This window comes from Sebastes umbrosus, chromosome 22, assembly GCF_015220745.1.
Source record: "Sebastes umbrosus isolate fSebUmb1 chromosome 22, fSebUmb1.pri, whole genome shotgun sequence".
NCBI classification, from domain to species: Eukaryota; Metazoa; Chordata; class Actinopteri; order Perciformes; family Sebastidae; genus Sebastes; species Sebastes umbrosus.
In genome coordinates this window covers 1,503,020-1,519,426 of record NC_051290.1, presented here as the reverse complement: position 1 = coordinate 1,519,426, position 16,407 = coordinate 1,503,020, and the positions used below count along the sequence as shown (strand labels likewise).

The window sequence follows — 16,407 nt, the reverse complement described above, 5'->3', positions numbered from 1 at the left end:
AATCAAATTGAAGGGTTTCCTGAACACTTGGAAGTCTGAGTATGAAATAACTATTAATACAGGTTATACAGACTTGGATCTAGTAGGCTGAGCGGAGGGACTGCAGTAGATAAGACTGAGCAGGCACATTTGTTTATTTTAAAGACTTTGGACCCAGTGCAGCTCGCTGACTGAGAAAACATGCAAAAGGTAAGAAATCATTTTTAAATTAAACTTCTGCTGCTAAGATTTGATTTTTTTATTCAGAGAACACTTCAACTTTCTCGGAATGAGAGCAAGTTTGCCATCACTGTTTTTTTTTATGGAACATGACTCATTTTTCACAGCCCGAGCAGGCGGACTTATGCACTCAAAACTGTTCTGAAAATGTCTTTTAAACTTCTTCATCTTGTTGTATATCTTCAAAGGAATGAGTTAAGTATTATCCATACATGCAAACACTTCTGACTGTATTAAGAGATCAATATGTTTATTTTTCCAGAACATCAAACCATTTTTGTCAACATGATCTTCCTATGAATTTAGTTTGTGGTTTAATTTAATCCCCAGCTCTGCATGATGCCTGACCGGACGGACAGACTCTCCTGTAAATCTCAACTCAGTGTTTCCAGCTCTTTGATTTTCCATCACGCTGTTGCCTTCCTTCTCCTAACACACTCCCACGGAGGTAACGTATATATTATCCATCCATCCATCTGCAACCGCTTATCCCGTTAGGGGTTGTGGGGGGGCTGGAGCCGATCCCAGCCGACATTGGGCGAAGGCGGGTTACACCCTGGACAGGTCGCCAGTCCATCGCAGGACGTATACATTAATATGATGATAAAGCGCATTATTGTAGAATATAATGTACTCATGTACTGTATGTGCTAAATAGGATGGGCAAAACAATGTCAATAAAATGCAATGCAATACAAACCTACCTCTAACTACGACCTCAGTTATAAGGTATAAAGATCACTGTCTGCTTCTTACTATCATTTACAACATTAAAGATATGCTGATTTGCTCATTACTGTGCATCATGCAAAAATGATTGCCAGGCAGCGCTGCCTTGAATGCAGAAAAATTGTCACCTCAGAAAAACTCTGTGGTGAAAATGGAAATGAAAGTGTCTCTTGTGTTTGTTTGACTGATATGGCTTGTTTGACTTTGGCAGGTCAGTTAGATAAAGGCTGACCTCGATAATGTCGGGATCATAATGTTGGTTTATCATTAACGTTGTGCAGAGTAAATTGAAGTGCTGCTGGCTTAAAGATGTCTCTAGTCCAGTGTTGAATACATAGTGTAATTATTTGTTGCAAACAAATTGTGTTTTCAGAGTTGTGTTTTTAGCGGTGCTAGCAGCATTAGAGATGGCAATGTCAGTCTATTGGCCCGTCGATTGGTCCACCATTTTTGTCCAGACTAAAATATCTCAACAACTATTGGATGGATTGCCATGACATTTGGTACAGATACCCATGGTGCCCAAAGGATGCATCCTAAAGACATTGGTGATCCTTTGACTTTTCATCCTGCGCCACCAGCCGGTCAAAGTTGTCACTTAACCTAGGAGATATCTTTACATTTATTTGAAAGATTTGTATAAACTTTTGTAAAAACATTCATGTGAATTGAAATAACTTTGGTGATCTTCTGACGCTTTGTCTAGCGCCACCATCAGGTCAACTTTTCAATGTGTCCAATACTTTGGTTTATGATCAAATAGCTGCAGAACTAAAGACGTTACCATCAGCCTCAGCTGCACTGTGGTTTGTTCTAACAAGCAAGATGGTTGTAAGATGGTGAACATGGTAAACATTAGCTGTTTCAATTTGGATACTTCCGTTAGTACACTTCCATGTCGTACACTGTGCAGACTATATACTTACTTGCATAGTGCGTGTATTCCGACAGGGTAGTGTTGTCTCAGATCACACACAGCCACTAGGTATTTACTGAAGCTCGGTAGAACAGCCGGTGATAGTCAGCCAATTACTACTGTTGTGTCAGCAGTTATTCAAATCAGACGGATATGTTAACCCAATAATGGCTTCTATTCGACTACAGTAAAGCACATTTATGACAAAAAATTGTATCCTTCAGTGTTTGGAGTTTCACTTGCAACTCCAGCAGCTTCCTTGCCCGCCATTTTCATAAGTTTGAAACAGGTTGGTGGCCCCTCCCCTTCCACTACGTAGCAAAGATGGCAACCAGAAGTGTCCGGCGTTATGAATACAACATCCGGGTAGTCGTAGTGCACTTCATTTAGCCACACTTCTCAGTGTGAACGCACTTATGTGCTCAAAATAGTGTAAGTATGGAAGTACGCAAATTGAGACACAGCAAGTATATCTGCTTATCACCAGCATGTTAGCATGTTGATGTTAGCATTAGCTTAAAGCATATTGTAGACATTGCTTCGGTGTTGCTCTTTTGTCTATTCTTGTTCTGTCTCTTCTAAACCCTGAACAACATCATGCATGGAAAAATGATGAAGCTTTAACCTGCACTTCAATTTCCATTCCAAATAAAATTAGTCAGTTGTTGATACCGGAGTAGGAAATTTGAAAAACTATGTTTGTTCCTCAGGTCAGTCTCAGGCGACTGGTCAACCTCAGCCAATAGTGGCAATGGTCGGTGATGACATCACTTTGCCATGCCACGTGAAACCTGCCACGGTTGCCATTCTCCAGATGCTGGAGTGGTCGAGACCTGACCTGAACCCCAGATTTGTCCATTTGAGGCGGTTCGGCGAAGACCAACTGGTTGATCAGAATCCATCCTACAAAGGAAGAACATCGGCGTCCATTGACAGACTGAAACAGGGAGACATGTCACTGACGCTGTCCAAAGTGAAACTCTCTGATGAGGGAACGTACAGATGCTTCAGTCCAGGGTTAGAAACAGACTCTAGTGTTCAGCTCGTTGTCGGTAAGTGAACATACTTGTTGATGGAGCATCCTTATTGTTTTTCTATGCAAAGTGACAGCCATTCATTCAAACTGTTAACTTACCAGGCCAACAACTAAAACAGGAGTTCTGTTTTGTGTCCTTAAAGTCAATATGGATAACCACATCTTTAAACTCAGGCTGATTATTCTCTGGCTTTTCTCTCTTTCACAGTACCAGTATCAGTCACCGCCATCGAGATAACCAAAGTCAGCAGTGGAGTGTTGCAGTGTGAGTCTGAAGGCTTGTATCCAGAGCCTGAGGTGTTGTGGCTGGACGGTGAGGGAAACCTCCTCTCTGCTGGACCTCCAGAGACAGTCAGAGGTCCTGATGACCTCTATACTGTCAGCAGCAGAGTGACTGTGGAGAAGAGACACAGCAACAACTTCACCTGTAGAGTCCAACAGAAGAACACCAACCAGACCAGAGACGCACACATCCAGGTTCCAGGTGAGTTATATATTTCCGATCACTGTTTTAGCTTTAAACCGCTGATTTTTAAATAATAATCTGTATTTTATCTTCTCAGATGATTTCTTCACGGACTTGTCTGGTGCTAAGTCTTCTGCTTCTACCATCATTGGTTTGGTTGTCGGCATCTTGTTTATTCTTGTGGTCGCCTTCGTTGTGTGGAAATGCAGACAAAACAAAACCAGTAAGTCAAGAGGTTTTTAATACAACCCTGAGATGGTTCAGGATGTTCTCATACACCGTTCGTAGCTATGCCAACGAAGAGTAACTGTAATTCGTATATATCCCACAAAAACAATTCATAAGTAATCCATGTAATTGTGAACCAGGAAGTATAAAGAGCGCCAAACACCGCGTAGGGAGGAGGTCGGGGGGGATTGGTGGGTCAAAAAACACCAGACTTTCCACAGGAGACTGCTGATCGTGTCCCGTGTGAAACCAGAAGTCAGCTTTGATGTATTTGTCGCGCAAGTTACATCACCTCCGTTGTTATTTTAAATCAAACCACAATCTTTCCCCTAAACCTAACTAAGTAGTTTTTGTCACGTAATTAAGTAATGCCACTTCCGGTTGGGCGTAACTTGATGACAATCTTTGCCTAAACCTAACTAAGTAGTTTTGTTGCCTAAACCTAACAAAGTGTTTCCTATGAAGACAGAAGTTTATTTTGAAGACTAGAGTGAAAAGTTGACGCTGGACATTCGTAGGAAAAATGAGGGATATCTTTTCACAAGATATCATATGAACCATTGTAAGAAAATACTTATTTTCCTCATTATAGTGACATAAGGAAGAGGTTTTACACCTTTGTTTTTTGGTGAAATACACCATTTCCATGCAGTCATTTTACAGCACATTCCATATTATTATCATTTAGAGGTGTTCATTGTTTTCAGCCTTTTTAATGCAAAATATTTTTTAGCTTATTGTTGATGCGCTTGTTGTGCTTTTGCAGCTAATGTCCGCTTTTTCTGTTACTGTTTCTGCACACAGAGACCAAGAGGAACCTTGTGGATGAAGAAACATTGGGAGGAGGAGGAGAGAGGAAGAGCAACTCTATAAGTAATGATTCAGAACAGGAGGCTCTGATAGAAAGAGAAACAGACAGCAGAGAGAAACAAATAAATACTGAAACACCAGCTCCAGGTCCAGCAGAGAGAGGAACACAACCAGAGCAGCCAGAGCAACCAAATACTGAAAGAGCAGCTGAGGGTCAGATGGATAGAGATGGACAACAACCACAGGTTAGGTCAGAAGGAAAGGCAAAGAATGATTCGGACAACAGGGATGACAATGCCAAGCCAACAAGTGAAGAAACACCAGCTCCAGGTCCAGCAGACAGAGAAACACAACCAGAGCAACCAAATATTGAAAGAGCAGCTGAGGGTCAGATGGATGGTGATGGAAAACAACAGCAGTTCATGACAGGAGAAGAAGCAAAGAATGATAATGACAAGGACAGTGAAGAAGAGGAAATAAAATCTGCTAAAAACAAAGCAGCAGGTCAGGATCCAACTGATAAAGAAAATAATGATTTGGACCAGACAGGAGGACAGACGGGGAAGAGTGACGCCACTCCATGTCCAACAGAGAGAGAAAGACACCAAGACAATAATACAGACAGGAAAGATGGAGTGGACAACACAACACCTTTGTCTCCAGCGGATGGACCATCAGATCAGCTCCCTAAAGCTGATGTACGGAGTGATTCAGACAAGAAAGATGAAGACGAGGACACTGAATCTACAAATAATGAACCAGCAGATCAAGGTTCAAATGAGGGAGACACACAAAGAGATGAACTCCAGGCAGGAGCAGAGAGAAACACTGAGGACGAGAAAAACACTGAAACAGAACGTCCATGTTCACCAAAAACAGAGCAGCCAACTGAAGAACAGCTAGAGAAGAGTCCCGACAGCAGAGATGGAGAGGACGGTATGACACCCAGGAAAGAAAACACAACATCTGACCAGCCCCCGACAGCACAAGCACACAGTGATGTGGAGAATACAGAGGAAGAGACAGAGAAAACAGAGGGAGAAACACATGGAAAGCAACGTATTAATGGTCAGCAAGAGAAGCAGCTGAATCAGGAAGACGTTAATGAGGACCCAGAGCAAGAGCAGGATGAGGAAAGAGAAGACAGAAGAAGAAGTGACAGAAATCAAAATGTAGCAGAAGATGAGCATCATCTGAACACCGGAGGAGATGACGCTAGTTATTCAAGTGGCATCCCAGATCTTCAGCATGTGACGGGAGTAGAAACAGACCAACAACAGAGCGCTGACGATAGACAGAAAGGTGATGGAACATCAGTTTAGTGTTTGATGATGGAGTGAAAAACACAGAGAGAAATTTAAAGCAGAAAAAGAGACACTGACAAATGAGATAAAAAAAAAACTATAGATAAAAGAAAGAATACAGATCAATTTAAACTGCAGCTGGAGGAGCCAGAGGACAATGAGAGGAAGCTCCAGTTAGAGAAAAGTTGGGGAGGAAAATCTGTCATGTCCATTTCCAAAGGGGTCCCTTGACCTCTGACCTCCAGATGTGTGAATGTAAATGGGTTCTATGGGTACCCACGAGTCTCCCCTTTACAGACATGCCCACTTTATGATAATCACATGCAGTTTGGGGCAATTCATAGTATTTTTTATGTTAAATGCAGTACCTGTGAGGGTTTCTGGATCAATATCTGTCATTGATTTGTGTTGTTAATTGATTTATAATAATAAATATATACATACATTTGCATAAAGCAGCATATTTGTCCACTCCCATGTTGATAAGAGGATTAAATACTTGACAAATCTCCCTTTAAGGTTCATTTTGAACTGATACAAAATGTGTGATTAATTTGCGATTAGTCATGATTAACTATATTTTAATCGACTGACAGCCCTAATGAAATATACGTTCTCCTTGTTTGAGTTGTAGAGTCAACACATAATATTCCAGCTGCCTTACAAACCAAATGCAGCCATGACATTTTTTGTATTCATAATTTAGGATGTTATGATGTTTCATGGTCTGAGTTCATTGTAAATACAGATGTGGTGGAGGAGGCTGTGACTGCACTGACAACAAGAAATGTCATTTAGAGCTTTTTTAATTATCTTTTCAGCATCATGTTAAACTTCTAAATTGTCTTTTTATTACCAGTTTTTAATATGTTGCATCAGTGTGATGATACTGTATGTCCTTTATGAAATAAACCCAAAGATCTCTGCCTGTCCTGCAGTTCTTATTGAATAATTATATTTCATACAAGACAACTAAATAGATAATGACAATATAACAAACACACTTTAAACACACTCATTTATATATGTAATCAATCAGAAACATGTTCAGAGCTTGTGTTGTGTCTTAATATACGACAACAGTCGTTGTATTTAGCAGCTAATGTTGCACATTGAAACATGAATAAGTCAGTTTCTGAGGATCGGGGAGATGGATAAACTCAGGATATATGATATTCATTTATTCAAAGAAACTTCTCTTAAATCTTTATATTCCTCACAGTTCATTAAGAAGTGAGATTCTCTCTCTGCTGTCTCGCTGATTGCTGCAGAGCTGATTCACCTGTTAAACGCTGCACACCTGTAATCAATCTACTCATCAACACTGCAGTATATCAACTCCAGTTCTTCACTCACTCTCTTTCAGAGCGTTATCTCTACTGTGTTGGTCACTGCTGTGTCCGTATTCTCAGCAGGAAGTTCAAAATAATTCAGATTAATGAATTATTTCAGTATATTTCTTGACTAAAACAAGAGCAATAACAGTCAGACACCTTTTTAGTTCAAGAATCCCCGACTTTATTATAGAAAGCTCAGACTGATGTGACAGCATCATGCTGGTGGTCGACCACAGTGACGGCATTTAAAGCTGCTTCTGATAAACAGACGTGTGAACAGAGCAGATAGAACGACGAGGTTTCACTGTTACACCGCAATAAAAGTAAACTGTTGCTGCTGTACTGACTGATCACATCGTCCAGATGAACAGTTAAAACAGGACTAATAAATGCACAAACACTATACTCTCTTTATTTCTAATATACAAAATCTGCCATCTTTTGTTTTGAATTCAGTTTAAAGCTTCACAAAGTGCAAGTGTAAATGGAAAGTGTAGCTATATTTATAAGCTAATGACTTGTGTTTTGTTACAGAGTGAACAGAAAACACAAATACAACATGTTGAGATATGAAAGGTTTCATGTAGCTGCTGGCTGATTATTGGATAACATGCTTTTGTTGCTGAGTTAAAAAAAAAACACAAATAAGTTGAACACAAAGCTGCACATTCAACATTATTAATGTTTCTTCTTCTCTTTCACACATTAACACGGAATCTTCTTCAGTCAGATGTCTCTGCTCTCTGTGTCCTCTAACTGGGTCACTGAGTGAAGTAAGTGAAAACACAGTTATGTGTTTTCACAGTTTAGCAAATAAGAAATCTTCAAGTCAAGTAAAAAAGAGAGAATGTAGAGCTCATATAACTGAAGGTGTTGTCACCCTGAAGGTGTCCCAACGACAGCTGGATCTCTGACTGTCACCAGGACGGCGTCTTCGAGGCTTCGGTGTCCAGCGAACCTTCATCTTATCTGTGGAAGACAACATTTACTGATCAACACTAATATCATCACGGTCGTGTCTCTTGTGTCTCCAGCTCTCCCTGTCTGTCTCTATGGGTCTTTCTCAAGCCACCCCTTACACCTTCTACCTACCTACTCTACTCCGTTTGTGTGTTCACGTGGAGGGTCCAACATATTAAGTGCCATCCCAGACCAGTTAGCGGGGAGTGGAAGTGAGTTATAAAACCCTCCTACGGAAACTATGTTTCTTGTTTATGCACCAAAACACCAGATTCCTTGTATGTCAAAATAATCTTGGCAATACACCTGCCACCTCTCTCCCCACACGGTTTCTTATTTAGCTTTATTAATTATTAGCGTTTTGTATAACAGTTGCCGCTTGATGTGAAACCATGGTTACGATAAAACAGTTTCCGTCGGAGAAAGGGAAGTTGGTCCAAAAGCTCGCCGCTGTATTTATACACTACATCTTAAAGAGGGGAGCTTCATTCAGCTGTGAGCGGGACTACAAACGGAGTCACGGTCTGGTTTCTGCTCTCTCTGATGCTTCAGAGCTGATTCACCTGTTACAGGCTGCACACCTGCAACTCGTCTACTCATCAACGCTGCAGCGGATCAACCCTAGTTTTTAACTCCCTCATCTCTCTCAACTAAAGTCTGGACCAGTGTCCTGTACCACACCGTAACTAATACATTTTGTGTTCCTGGCTGATTTTTGACATTTAAAGGAGCATACCTGCAGCTGTAGTGTGGAGAGTTCAACATCACCATAAAAGAGTGATTAGTGAGATTAAGAGGAAGTTGCTGCTGTGAGTGTCATTACCTTCAGGACCGGAGCGTAGAGAGGTTCCTGCTCTGAGTGTTCGGCTGCTGTGGACCTCGGAGTCACTGCGGAGTTTAATAATCCGGATTCTGTTTTAGAAACAAGTACAATTCATGTTAATACACAATAAATCTGATCATGTTTTTCTTTTGTTTTATAGAATGATATAAATAAATTCACATTCATACTTTGCCAGGGTAACCTCTTGTTGTTTTAAAGACCGTTTCACACCTTTCACCTTCAAAGAATACACACATCTAAAGTACTATCCTATTCTGAGGTGTACTACACTGAGAGGCCATTAACTTCTGTTTGTTTTAACCTTTTCGAAGCATGGATAAAAACATGAAAATAAATTCTGCAAAAAGTGATTTTTCTTTGAGTTAATGCTCTAAAAATGTTCATTTATCACACCATGCATCTTTTACAATTACTGTGAATACTTTGTATTAATTGTAAATGTACATGTTAGTGAGGTCAGAGTAGCAGTCACTTTGTTGGGGTCAACTCACATAATAGTCAAACAAACAAACAATTGTCAAAATAACCAATATAATCATCAAAATAAACAAAATAACAGTCAAAACAACCTTAACTCCCAGGTGAGTTCTACATGTGGACCTTAAACCAGATAAAGATGTGATGTTGAAATGTCTGTAGTTGTGTTGTGTGTGAGCAGCTTTTTAGAAAATATGTGAAATTGTCCCCCTGCATGTGAATAACATACGAACCCTGTTGTGGATCTTGTGGAGTTTTACTCATCGTCAAAGTAGAGTAAACAGGTTGAATTGAGGATTCATCATCGTCATCACCTGAAGGAGAGAAACATCAGAAAGCAAGAGACACACGGTTAATTATAAATACTGTTAATAGACTGAAGGGGTGAAAAGGACCCTTCACCTTCATCAGTTTGTGGTTTCCTGCTGTAGTTGGACTCGAGATGGAGGCTCAAATTATCAGCAGCATCTGCAGCGTCTTAAATAAAACACCCAGTGAGCCACACGCTGAGAAAATGTAAAAATAAACCACATGGTGTTGCTCTCTCAACCGACACCTCAACTGTCACCTCCAACATGAAAGACAGGGACTCTTCTCATTATTTTCATTTTCTCTGTGGTTAACCTTCTTAAAGATGATATATACCCTGTGTCTCTCAAAGTGTACATGTGCTTATCAAATGTACCAATGATAAAAAATAAATAAATATATAAGTAATCCATTAAAGTCTTGCTGTGTTCCTTACATCAGGGTTAGAAAAAAAGAAAAATTAGAATATAAAGTCAAGTAAACCTTTGTTTTTTCTGGGTTTTGTGACGACGACTGCATACGTCACGCCGTCTGGATCCTCTGCAGCGTCCTCTCCATAGACTGACACAGAAAACACATTTAGTTTTAATTCTTTAGTTATTAAGTTGAAAAAGATAAAAAACAAAACAAAGTTGTTTTAAACAACTACAGTCCTCACCGTTATGACTGTCCTCGTCTGAGCGTGACGCTGCTGTTGGCGTCTTTGAGGAAACTGACGGATAGAAAAGCAGAAATATTAACATCAACAGAAACACAGAAAAGACATTTAAAGTTTAATATTTCAAAAACAGTATAGACTATTCTTGTATAACTCTGTAATCTTTCCTGAGCTTTTGGACACACTGATGCGTTGTACAGTTAGTGTAACATCGTCAACTGTGTAAAACTGTTAAATATTAAAGAAAACTACAAACACAAGTGTGTTAAAATAGATATAAAGGAAGGCAGGATATAGCTCAGTACATTTATGGGTTAGTTCGGGTGCTTTTCCCCACAACATTAGATTATTGTATAGTTACACTAGTATAGTTTCTTAAGTGGTTTCCTTCCATTTTAAGTAAAAATAATGGAAAACAAGTCAAAATAAATTGACCAACATGAAGTTACACAAGCGTGTAACATGATATCCTCAAAGGTTAGAGGCTAAGGGAAAGTTGAAATCACATTTTAATCCATCTTATATTTTGTATGATTTTATATTTGTAGCTCTTTCTGGGAAACATCATTTGATACACAGGAAATTACTTGTTTAATATGTCTGTTTTGAACTGTTTAGTAACCATCAATACAATATATAATAATATATAACAATATATATATGAAGTAACGGCTGCTTCAACGCAGCCTTGCAATAGTTTTTGGGTTTCTCACAGCCACGGCTCTAATTTAAAACTCATAACCTAAAACATGTGATTAGTTGAGCTTGTTGAAGGCAGCATTTTACTTTAATGCTCCTTTGAAAGTGATTTACACGGTTGCTTTCTTGTTTAAGTGGTTCGTTATTGATACATATCATATTACGGTGATGTAGTTAACTTCTCTGTACCTCTGTGTATCCTCATATGAAGGCCTCCCACCACCACCAGCATCAGAACCGCCATTAAAATGGTGACGACGACGACCGACAGCAGGATGAGGAGCTGAGGGCCGTTGGAGTCGGAGTCGTCGTCGGAGTCGTCGGAGTCGTCGTTGTCGGAGAGGAGCTCTTCATGAGATGATGTTGGAGAGATGGTAGGAGAAACGGTATTTGCTGTAACATTACAAATAACACTACGTATGGAACTTTAACTGTAAATGTAAATTTTTTTAAACGTGAAAAAGTTGCAAAATATAAATATTAAAACAATGCATAAACCTCTGTAATTAAGGAAAATAGCCTTTAGTAATTATTTAAGCAGCTGATGATCACAATGTTTACGACACTGGCAGGTACATTCCTTTAACAAAACTGCCATACTGAATTAATATCAAGCTTCAGTCAACTAGAGGTGCCATCATGTTACATAATCTGCACCCGTCCTGGTACTGGTCATCTACAACTCGTCTATATGTTGTTTTGTAACACTGTTCTGTCTGACCTCTGACAGCCAGCCAGCTTCCTGGTGAATCTCCAACTCCAGAGATGCGGCAGTTGTAGACGCCTTCATCAGACTTGGAAACATTGTGGATGGTCATCTCCCTGGCTGAACTGCTCTGCACGAGTTTGCCACCTTTGTAGAAACCAGCCGGGAGGTTGGAGGACGGAGTCGTCTTACTTCTGCAGCTCAGAGTCACATCGTCTCCCTCCGTCACAGGAAGAGCAGGAATCTCCAGGATCACATCTCCAGCTGAGCAACATGTCAGTAAAACGTTAGTTTTATGTACAAACTCACAACTAGAATTACTCACAATAGAACGCTGATTTAATCAAGTAAGCAGTAATTTAACACAGTGACAGACAGCCGTAATAATAGAAGCCATGAAGGGCCCCATAAGCTGGTTGGTTTAGGTTGAAGTTACAGATTAGTTTGGGGATTTATAAGTATTACTACTCCTAGTGTGCTTCCAGGTAGAGAGGAAGGCATCCCAGACAAAGTCCTCAGACACAGCTGACTCTCCACGTTTTTTACATTTCCCTATACATTTTGCAAGATTCTGTAAAAATATAAATTTAATAAAAATGTTAAAGGAATACTTACTTGACCGTGCTACCTTGAATTATTGAAGGTATCTTTGCTTTCCTCTCACGCCTCCACAGTACGGAGAAACAAAAAACGGAGAAAAGTCTTGATGAATTGAAGTAAAAGGTGGGTGGGGGGGCGTTTAACAACAGCAGAACTACATCAAAACATCAGTTTACTAACTCTGACACAACTTGTGCAGAATAATCCATTCGTATGCTCACTACTTCTTGCATGGACTCACAGCTTGCATGCACAAGCGTGAGACGTATTGGCCGTATAGTGTTTTAAATAGTCAGGTTTTAGTGAAGTGTGTTTTATGAAGTAGTGAGCATACGACCAGATAAGTGAGACTTGGATTATTCTGCACAAGTTGTGTGAGAGTTTGTAAAAGACCCTCATTTACTTCAATTCATCAAGACTCTCCTCCGGTTTTTGATTCTCCGTTCACCGTGGAGGCGTGAGAGGAAAACGGAAACGTTTTCTTCAATAATTCCAGGTAACACGTGGTGAACCTGATTGTCTTGATCTGATCTGAGAACAATGCATATCATCAGTTGAATGACAGGTTAAAATAGATATGCAGTGGATTTTGGAGATGCTATAAACCTACCGGTGACGGAGATGTTGACACTGTTGCTCCTCTCTCCTCCTTCAGTCTCACACCAGAACTCTCCGCCATCTGCTGGAAAAACTCTCTTAATGGTGCAGGACCCTGTTGGCGTCTTAGTATCACATTCTACATCAGATTCCTGGTTATTCCTGATCACTCTCAAATGAGTCGAGCCATCAGATCCCTCACAGTCAAAAGTAACAGAGTCGTGTTCGAAGTATTGCTGTCTGTCTGGAGTGACACGAAGAAAAGCTGCATCTGAAACCGAGAAAGAAATTATAGAGTCCAAAAGAAACATTCAGAACTATGACATAGGAAACAAAATCAACAAAACCACTGTACAGTAGCTGTCTACAACTTGTGACAGATTAAAATGGGATTTGTTGCAATTTTTTTAAACTTAACCAAACTCAACCTCTCCAAAAATACAACATTAAACAAAACTGTAAGAACTTAAATCACAGCATTTAGACAAATACAGATTTAAAAGGTCCTTTAGATAGACAGAATGATGCAAAATGTTTAGTATCTTTAGGAGTTTCTATTTGTTACTCACCACTTTTCAGAGTATAGCTGTTCAGCAGAGTGAATTCAAGCATCACTGGATGAGCAAAGGAGCAAAGTTGAATATCAGACAGACGGTTGGATATACAGGATGTTAAAGGTAGATAAAGAATAAATAAGGTCAGTACTCACACAGTCTGAAGCACAGAGCGGTGACCCCCATGTTGTTTTGCTGCTGACTGTCTGAGAATGAAATACAGCTCTCTATATAGGCGAGGACTTCCTCTTTCTGTGCAGGTTATTTTCTGAACCAAACCTTTCTCTGTCTCTGATTGGTCGACCACCGCTTCCCCTCCGGTCGGCTCCAGTACTCAACCTCGGTGGCTCAGTAGGTCAAGCGGGTCTAGTCAAGCCAACAACCAGAATCAATGACATAACTGAATGAATGGATGATTCACACTTTTTTAGTAAACATACTTAGCTGTGTTCTGCCACTACTACAGAGAAAATACCAAACAGCACTACAAAACAAGGAGGTCGTGTGGCTCCGGCTCTAACTATCTGGCATGGAGAGGACGTTATGTTGCTCTGGCTCTATCTATACGGCGTGGAGAGGAGGTTGTGTTGCTCTTTCTCTATCTAGATGGCGTGGAGAGGAGGTTGTGTTGTTCTGGCTCTACCTATTTGGCGTGGAGAGGAGGTTGTGTTGCTCTTTCTCTATCTAGATGGCGTGGAGAGGAGGTTGTGTTGTTCTGGCTCTACCTATCTGGCGTGGAGAGGAGGTTGTGTTGCTCTGGCTCTATCTGGTTGACGTGGAGAGGAGGTTGTGTTGTTCTGTCTCTATCTGGTTGGCGTTGAGAGGAAGTGTGTTGCTCTGGCTCTATCTGGTTGACGTGGAGAAGAGGTTGTGTTGCTCTGGCTCTATCTGGTTGGCATTGAGAGGAGGTCGTGTTGCTCTGGCTCTATCTGGTTGGCATTGAGAAGAGGTTGTGTTGCTCTGGCTCTATCTGGTTGGCGTTGAGAAGAGGTTGTGTTGCTCTGGCTCTGTCTGGTTGGCGTGGAGAGGAGATTGTGTTGTTCTGGCTCTACCTATCTGGCGTGGAGAGGAGGTTGTGTTGCTCTGGCTCTATCTGGTTGACTTGGAGAGGAGGTTGTGTTGCTCTGGCTCTATCTGGTTGACGTGGAGAGGAGGTTGTGTTGTTCTGTCTCTATCTGGTTGGCGTTGAGAGGAAGTGTGTTGCTCTGACTCTATCTGGTTGACGTGGAGAAGAGGTTGTGTTGCTCTGGCTCTATCTGGTTGGCATTGAGAGGAGGTCGTGTTGCTCTGGCTCTATCTGGTTGGCATTGAGAAGAGGTTGTGTTGCTCTGGCTCTATCTGGTTGGCGTTGAGAAGAGGTCGTGTTGTTCTGGCTCTACATATTTGGCGTGGAGAGGAGGTTGTGTTGCTCTGGCTCTATCTGGTTGGCGTGGAGAAGAGGTTGTGTTGCTCTGGCTCTATCTGGTTGGCGTGGAGAGGAGATTGTGTTGTTCTGGCTCTACCTATCTGGCGTGGAGAGGAGGTTGTGTTGCTCTGGCTCTATCTGGTTGACTTGGAGAGGAGGTTGTGTTGCTCTGGCTCTATCTGGTTGGCGTGGAGAAGAGGTTGTGTTGCTCTGGCTCTATCTGGTTGGCGTGGAGAGGAGATTGTGTTGTTCTGGCTCTACCTATCTGGCGTGGAGAGGAGGTTGTGTTGCTCTGGCTCTATCTGGTTGACTTGGAGAGGAGGTCGTGTTGCTCTGGCTCTATCTGTTTGGCGACGCCTGGAAGCTGCTTGACATCCTCGTGGATCCAGCTTCTCACATATGTTCACATTACGTGTATTACTTTTTGTCATATGGATATTGTCTATGTTGTATTTTCATTATGTTGTTGTTACTCTGTACACACACCATCTATCGCACGTCTGTCTATCCTGGGAGATTTTCCTTATGCATGAGAGTAAAGGACAGAGGGCGTCGTATCCTGTGCAGATTGTAAAGCCCCCTGAGTATAATTTGTGATTTGTGATTTTGGGCTTTACAAATAAAATTGACTTGACTTGACTAGATGGTGCCTTGTGCAGCGGTACCGAACGCTGATGGCCGTCACAAAGCCTCAATATTTGACGCCCTGGGAGTGATAACGGGCTGGTGAGATAGCAGACCTAACAACTACCTCCTGAATGCTCCCCTTTTCCTGAATTACTAAGAAAACAAAAGGATACCGATATTGTTCCTGATGGTTTTGATTGAAGCTGTATAGTTTTATATTAGTGATCAGTTACCTGGCAACAGGCTCAAAGTTCAGCACATCATAAAAACACTCAGACTGAAACTGAGCGTAGGAAAGCAGATCCAATCACCAGACTTTTTAAAGTTTAAATTATTCATTAATATATTGTTATCTGTAGCCTTTAATTAAGTTGTCAAATTTAATCCAAAATTCTGTTTCTTTGCACACACACTTTAATCAAAATCAACTATTTTCTAATAATTAATTAATTGTTCTACTGAACCTGAATGCTTTTCTAATAATGTGGTTTTGAGAGTGACTTATAATACATTACATGTGGAAGTTCAGGGAGAAAATGCATGAGCTGTTTCTACATTATTTTCAATGCAAACTAAATATAATGCATGAACACTCTGCAGTTGATAAAAAAGGGTGAGCCAAGGTCAGCAGTCTATCAATGATTTACGTACCTTGAGACAGATATTGTTCAGTCTGACCAACCGCCAACATGCAGCAGGTACGTCGTCTTCTTTTTGCCTATTTTACACGTTTCAATTAACTTCTATTCTTAAACTTGGTATCACTTTATCGACATTAAAAGTGGGTCTGCATTCAGAGTCGTGGGCTCTGTAGTATAATACTCTCTAACAGATAATTAAGTCTATTTTAAATCCGGTGTAAAACATTGAAACCATCGAGGAAATGTCTTTCAAATGTTGAGTAATTGTGCTGATTATTTCAAATT

General features: G+C 40.7%; 2 protein-coding genes and 1 long non-coding RNA gene across 3 annotated transcripts in view; 2 read left to right on the top strand and 1 right to left on the bottom strand.

Annotated features, from left to right (window-relative positions):
* Positions 1–16,407, top strand: part of LOC119481828 — a 67,004-nt gene that overhangs the window by 34,976 nt on the left and 15,621 nt on the right. The window lies entirely within an intron of this gene.
* Positions 59–2,661, top strand: LOC119481927. The gene is made up of 3 exons (XR_005205318.1): positions 59–189; positions 550–667; positions 2,575–2,661. It is a non-coding gene; the product is annotated as an uncharacterized LOC119481927 (long non-coding RNA).
* Positions 11,479–13,738, bottom strand: LOC119481885 (high affinity immunoglobulin gamma Fc receptor I-like). The gene is made up of 4 exons (XM_037759209.1): positions 13,605–13,738; positions 13,465–13,509; positions 12,909–13,166; positions 11,479–11,962 (listed from the first exon to the last, which is right to left on the bottom strand). The coding sequence occupies exons 1-4, from the start codon at positions 13,633–13,635 to the stop codon at positions 11,610–11,612; spliced, it is 687 nt and encodes a 228-aa protein (XP_037615137.1). The 5' UTR covers positions 13,636–13,738; the 3' UTR covers positions 11,479–11,609.

Excerpts from the sequence above, each read along its gene's own strand:
- LOC119481885 (XM_037759209.1), bottom strand. The coding sequence starts at position 13,635 with ATGGGGGTCACCGCTCTGTGCTTCAGACTGT. Across the intron at positions 13,510-13,604 it reads CGCTCTGTGCTTCAGACTGT|TGATGCTTGAATTCACTCTG; the intron begins GTGAGTACTGAC and ends TTGCTCATCCAG. Across the intron at positions 13,167-13,464 it reads CAGCTATACTCTGAAAAGTG|ATGCAGCTTTTCTTCGTGTC; the intron begins GTGAGTAACAAA and ends TCTCGGTTTCAG.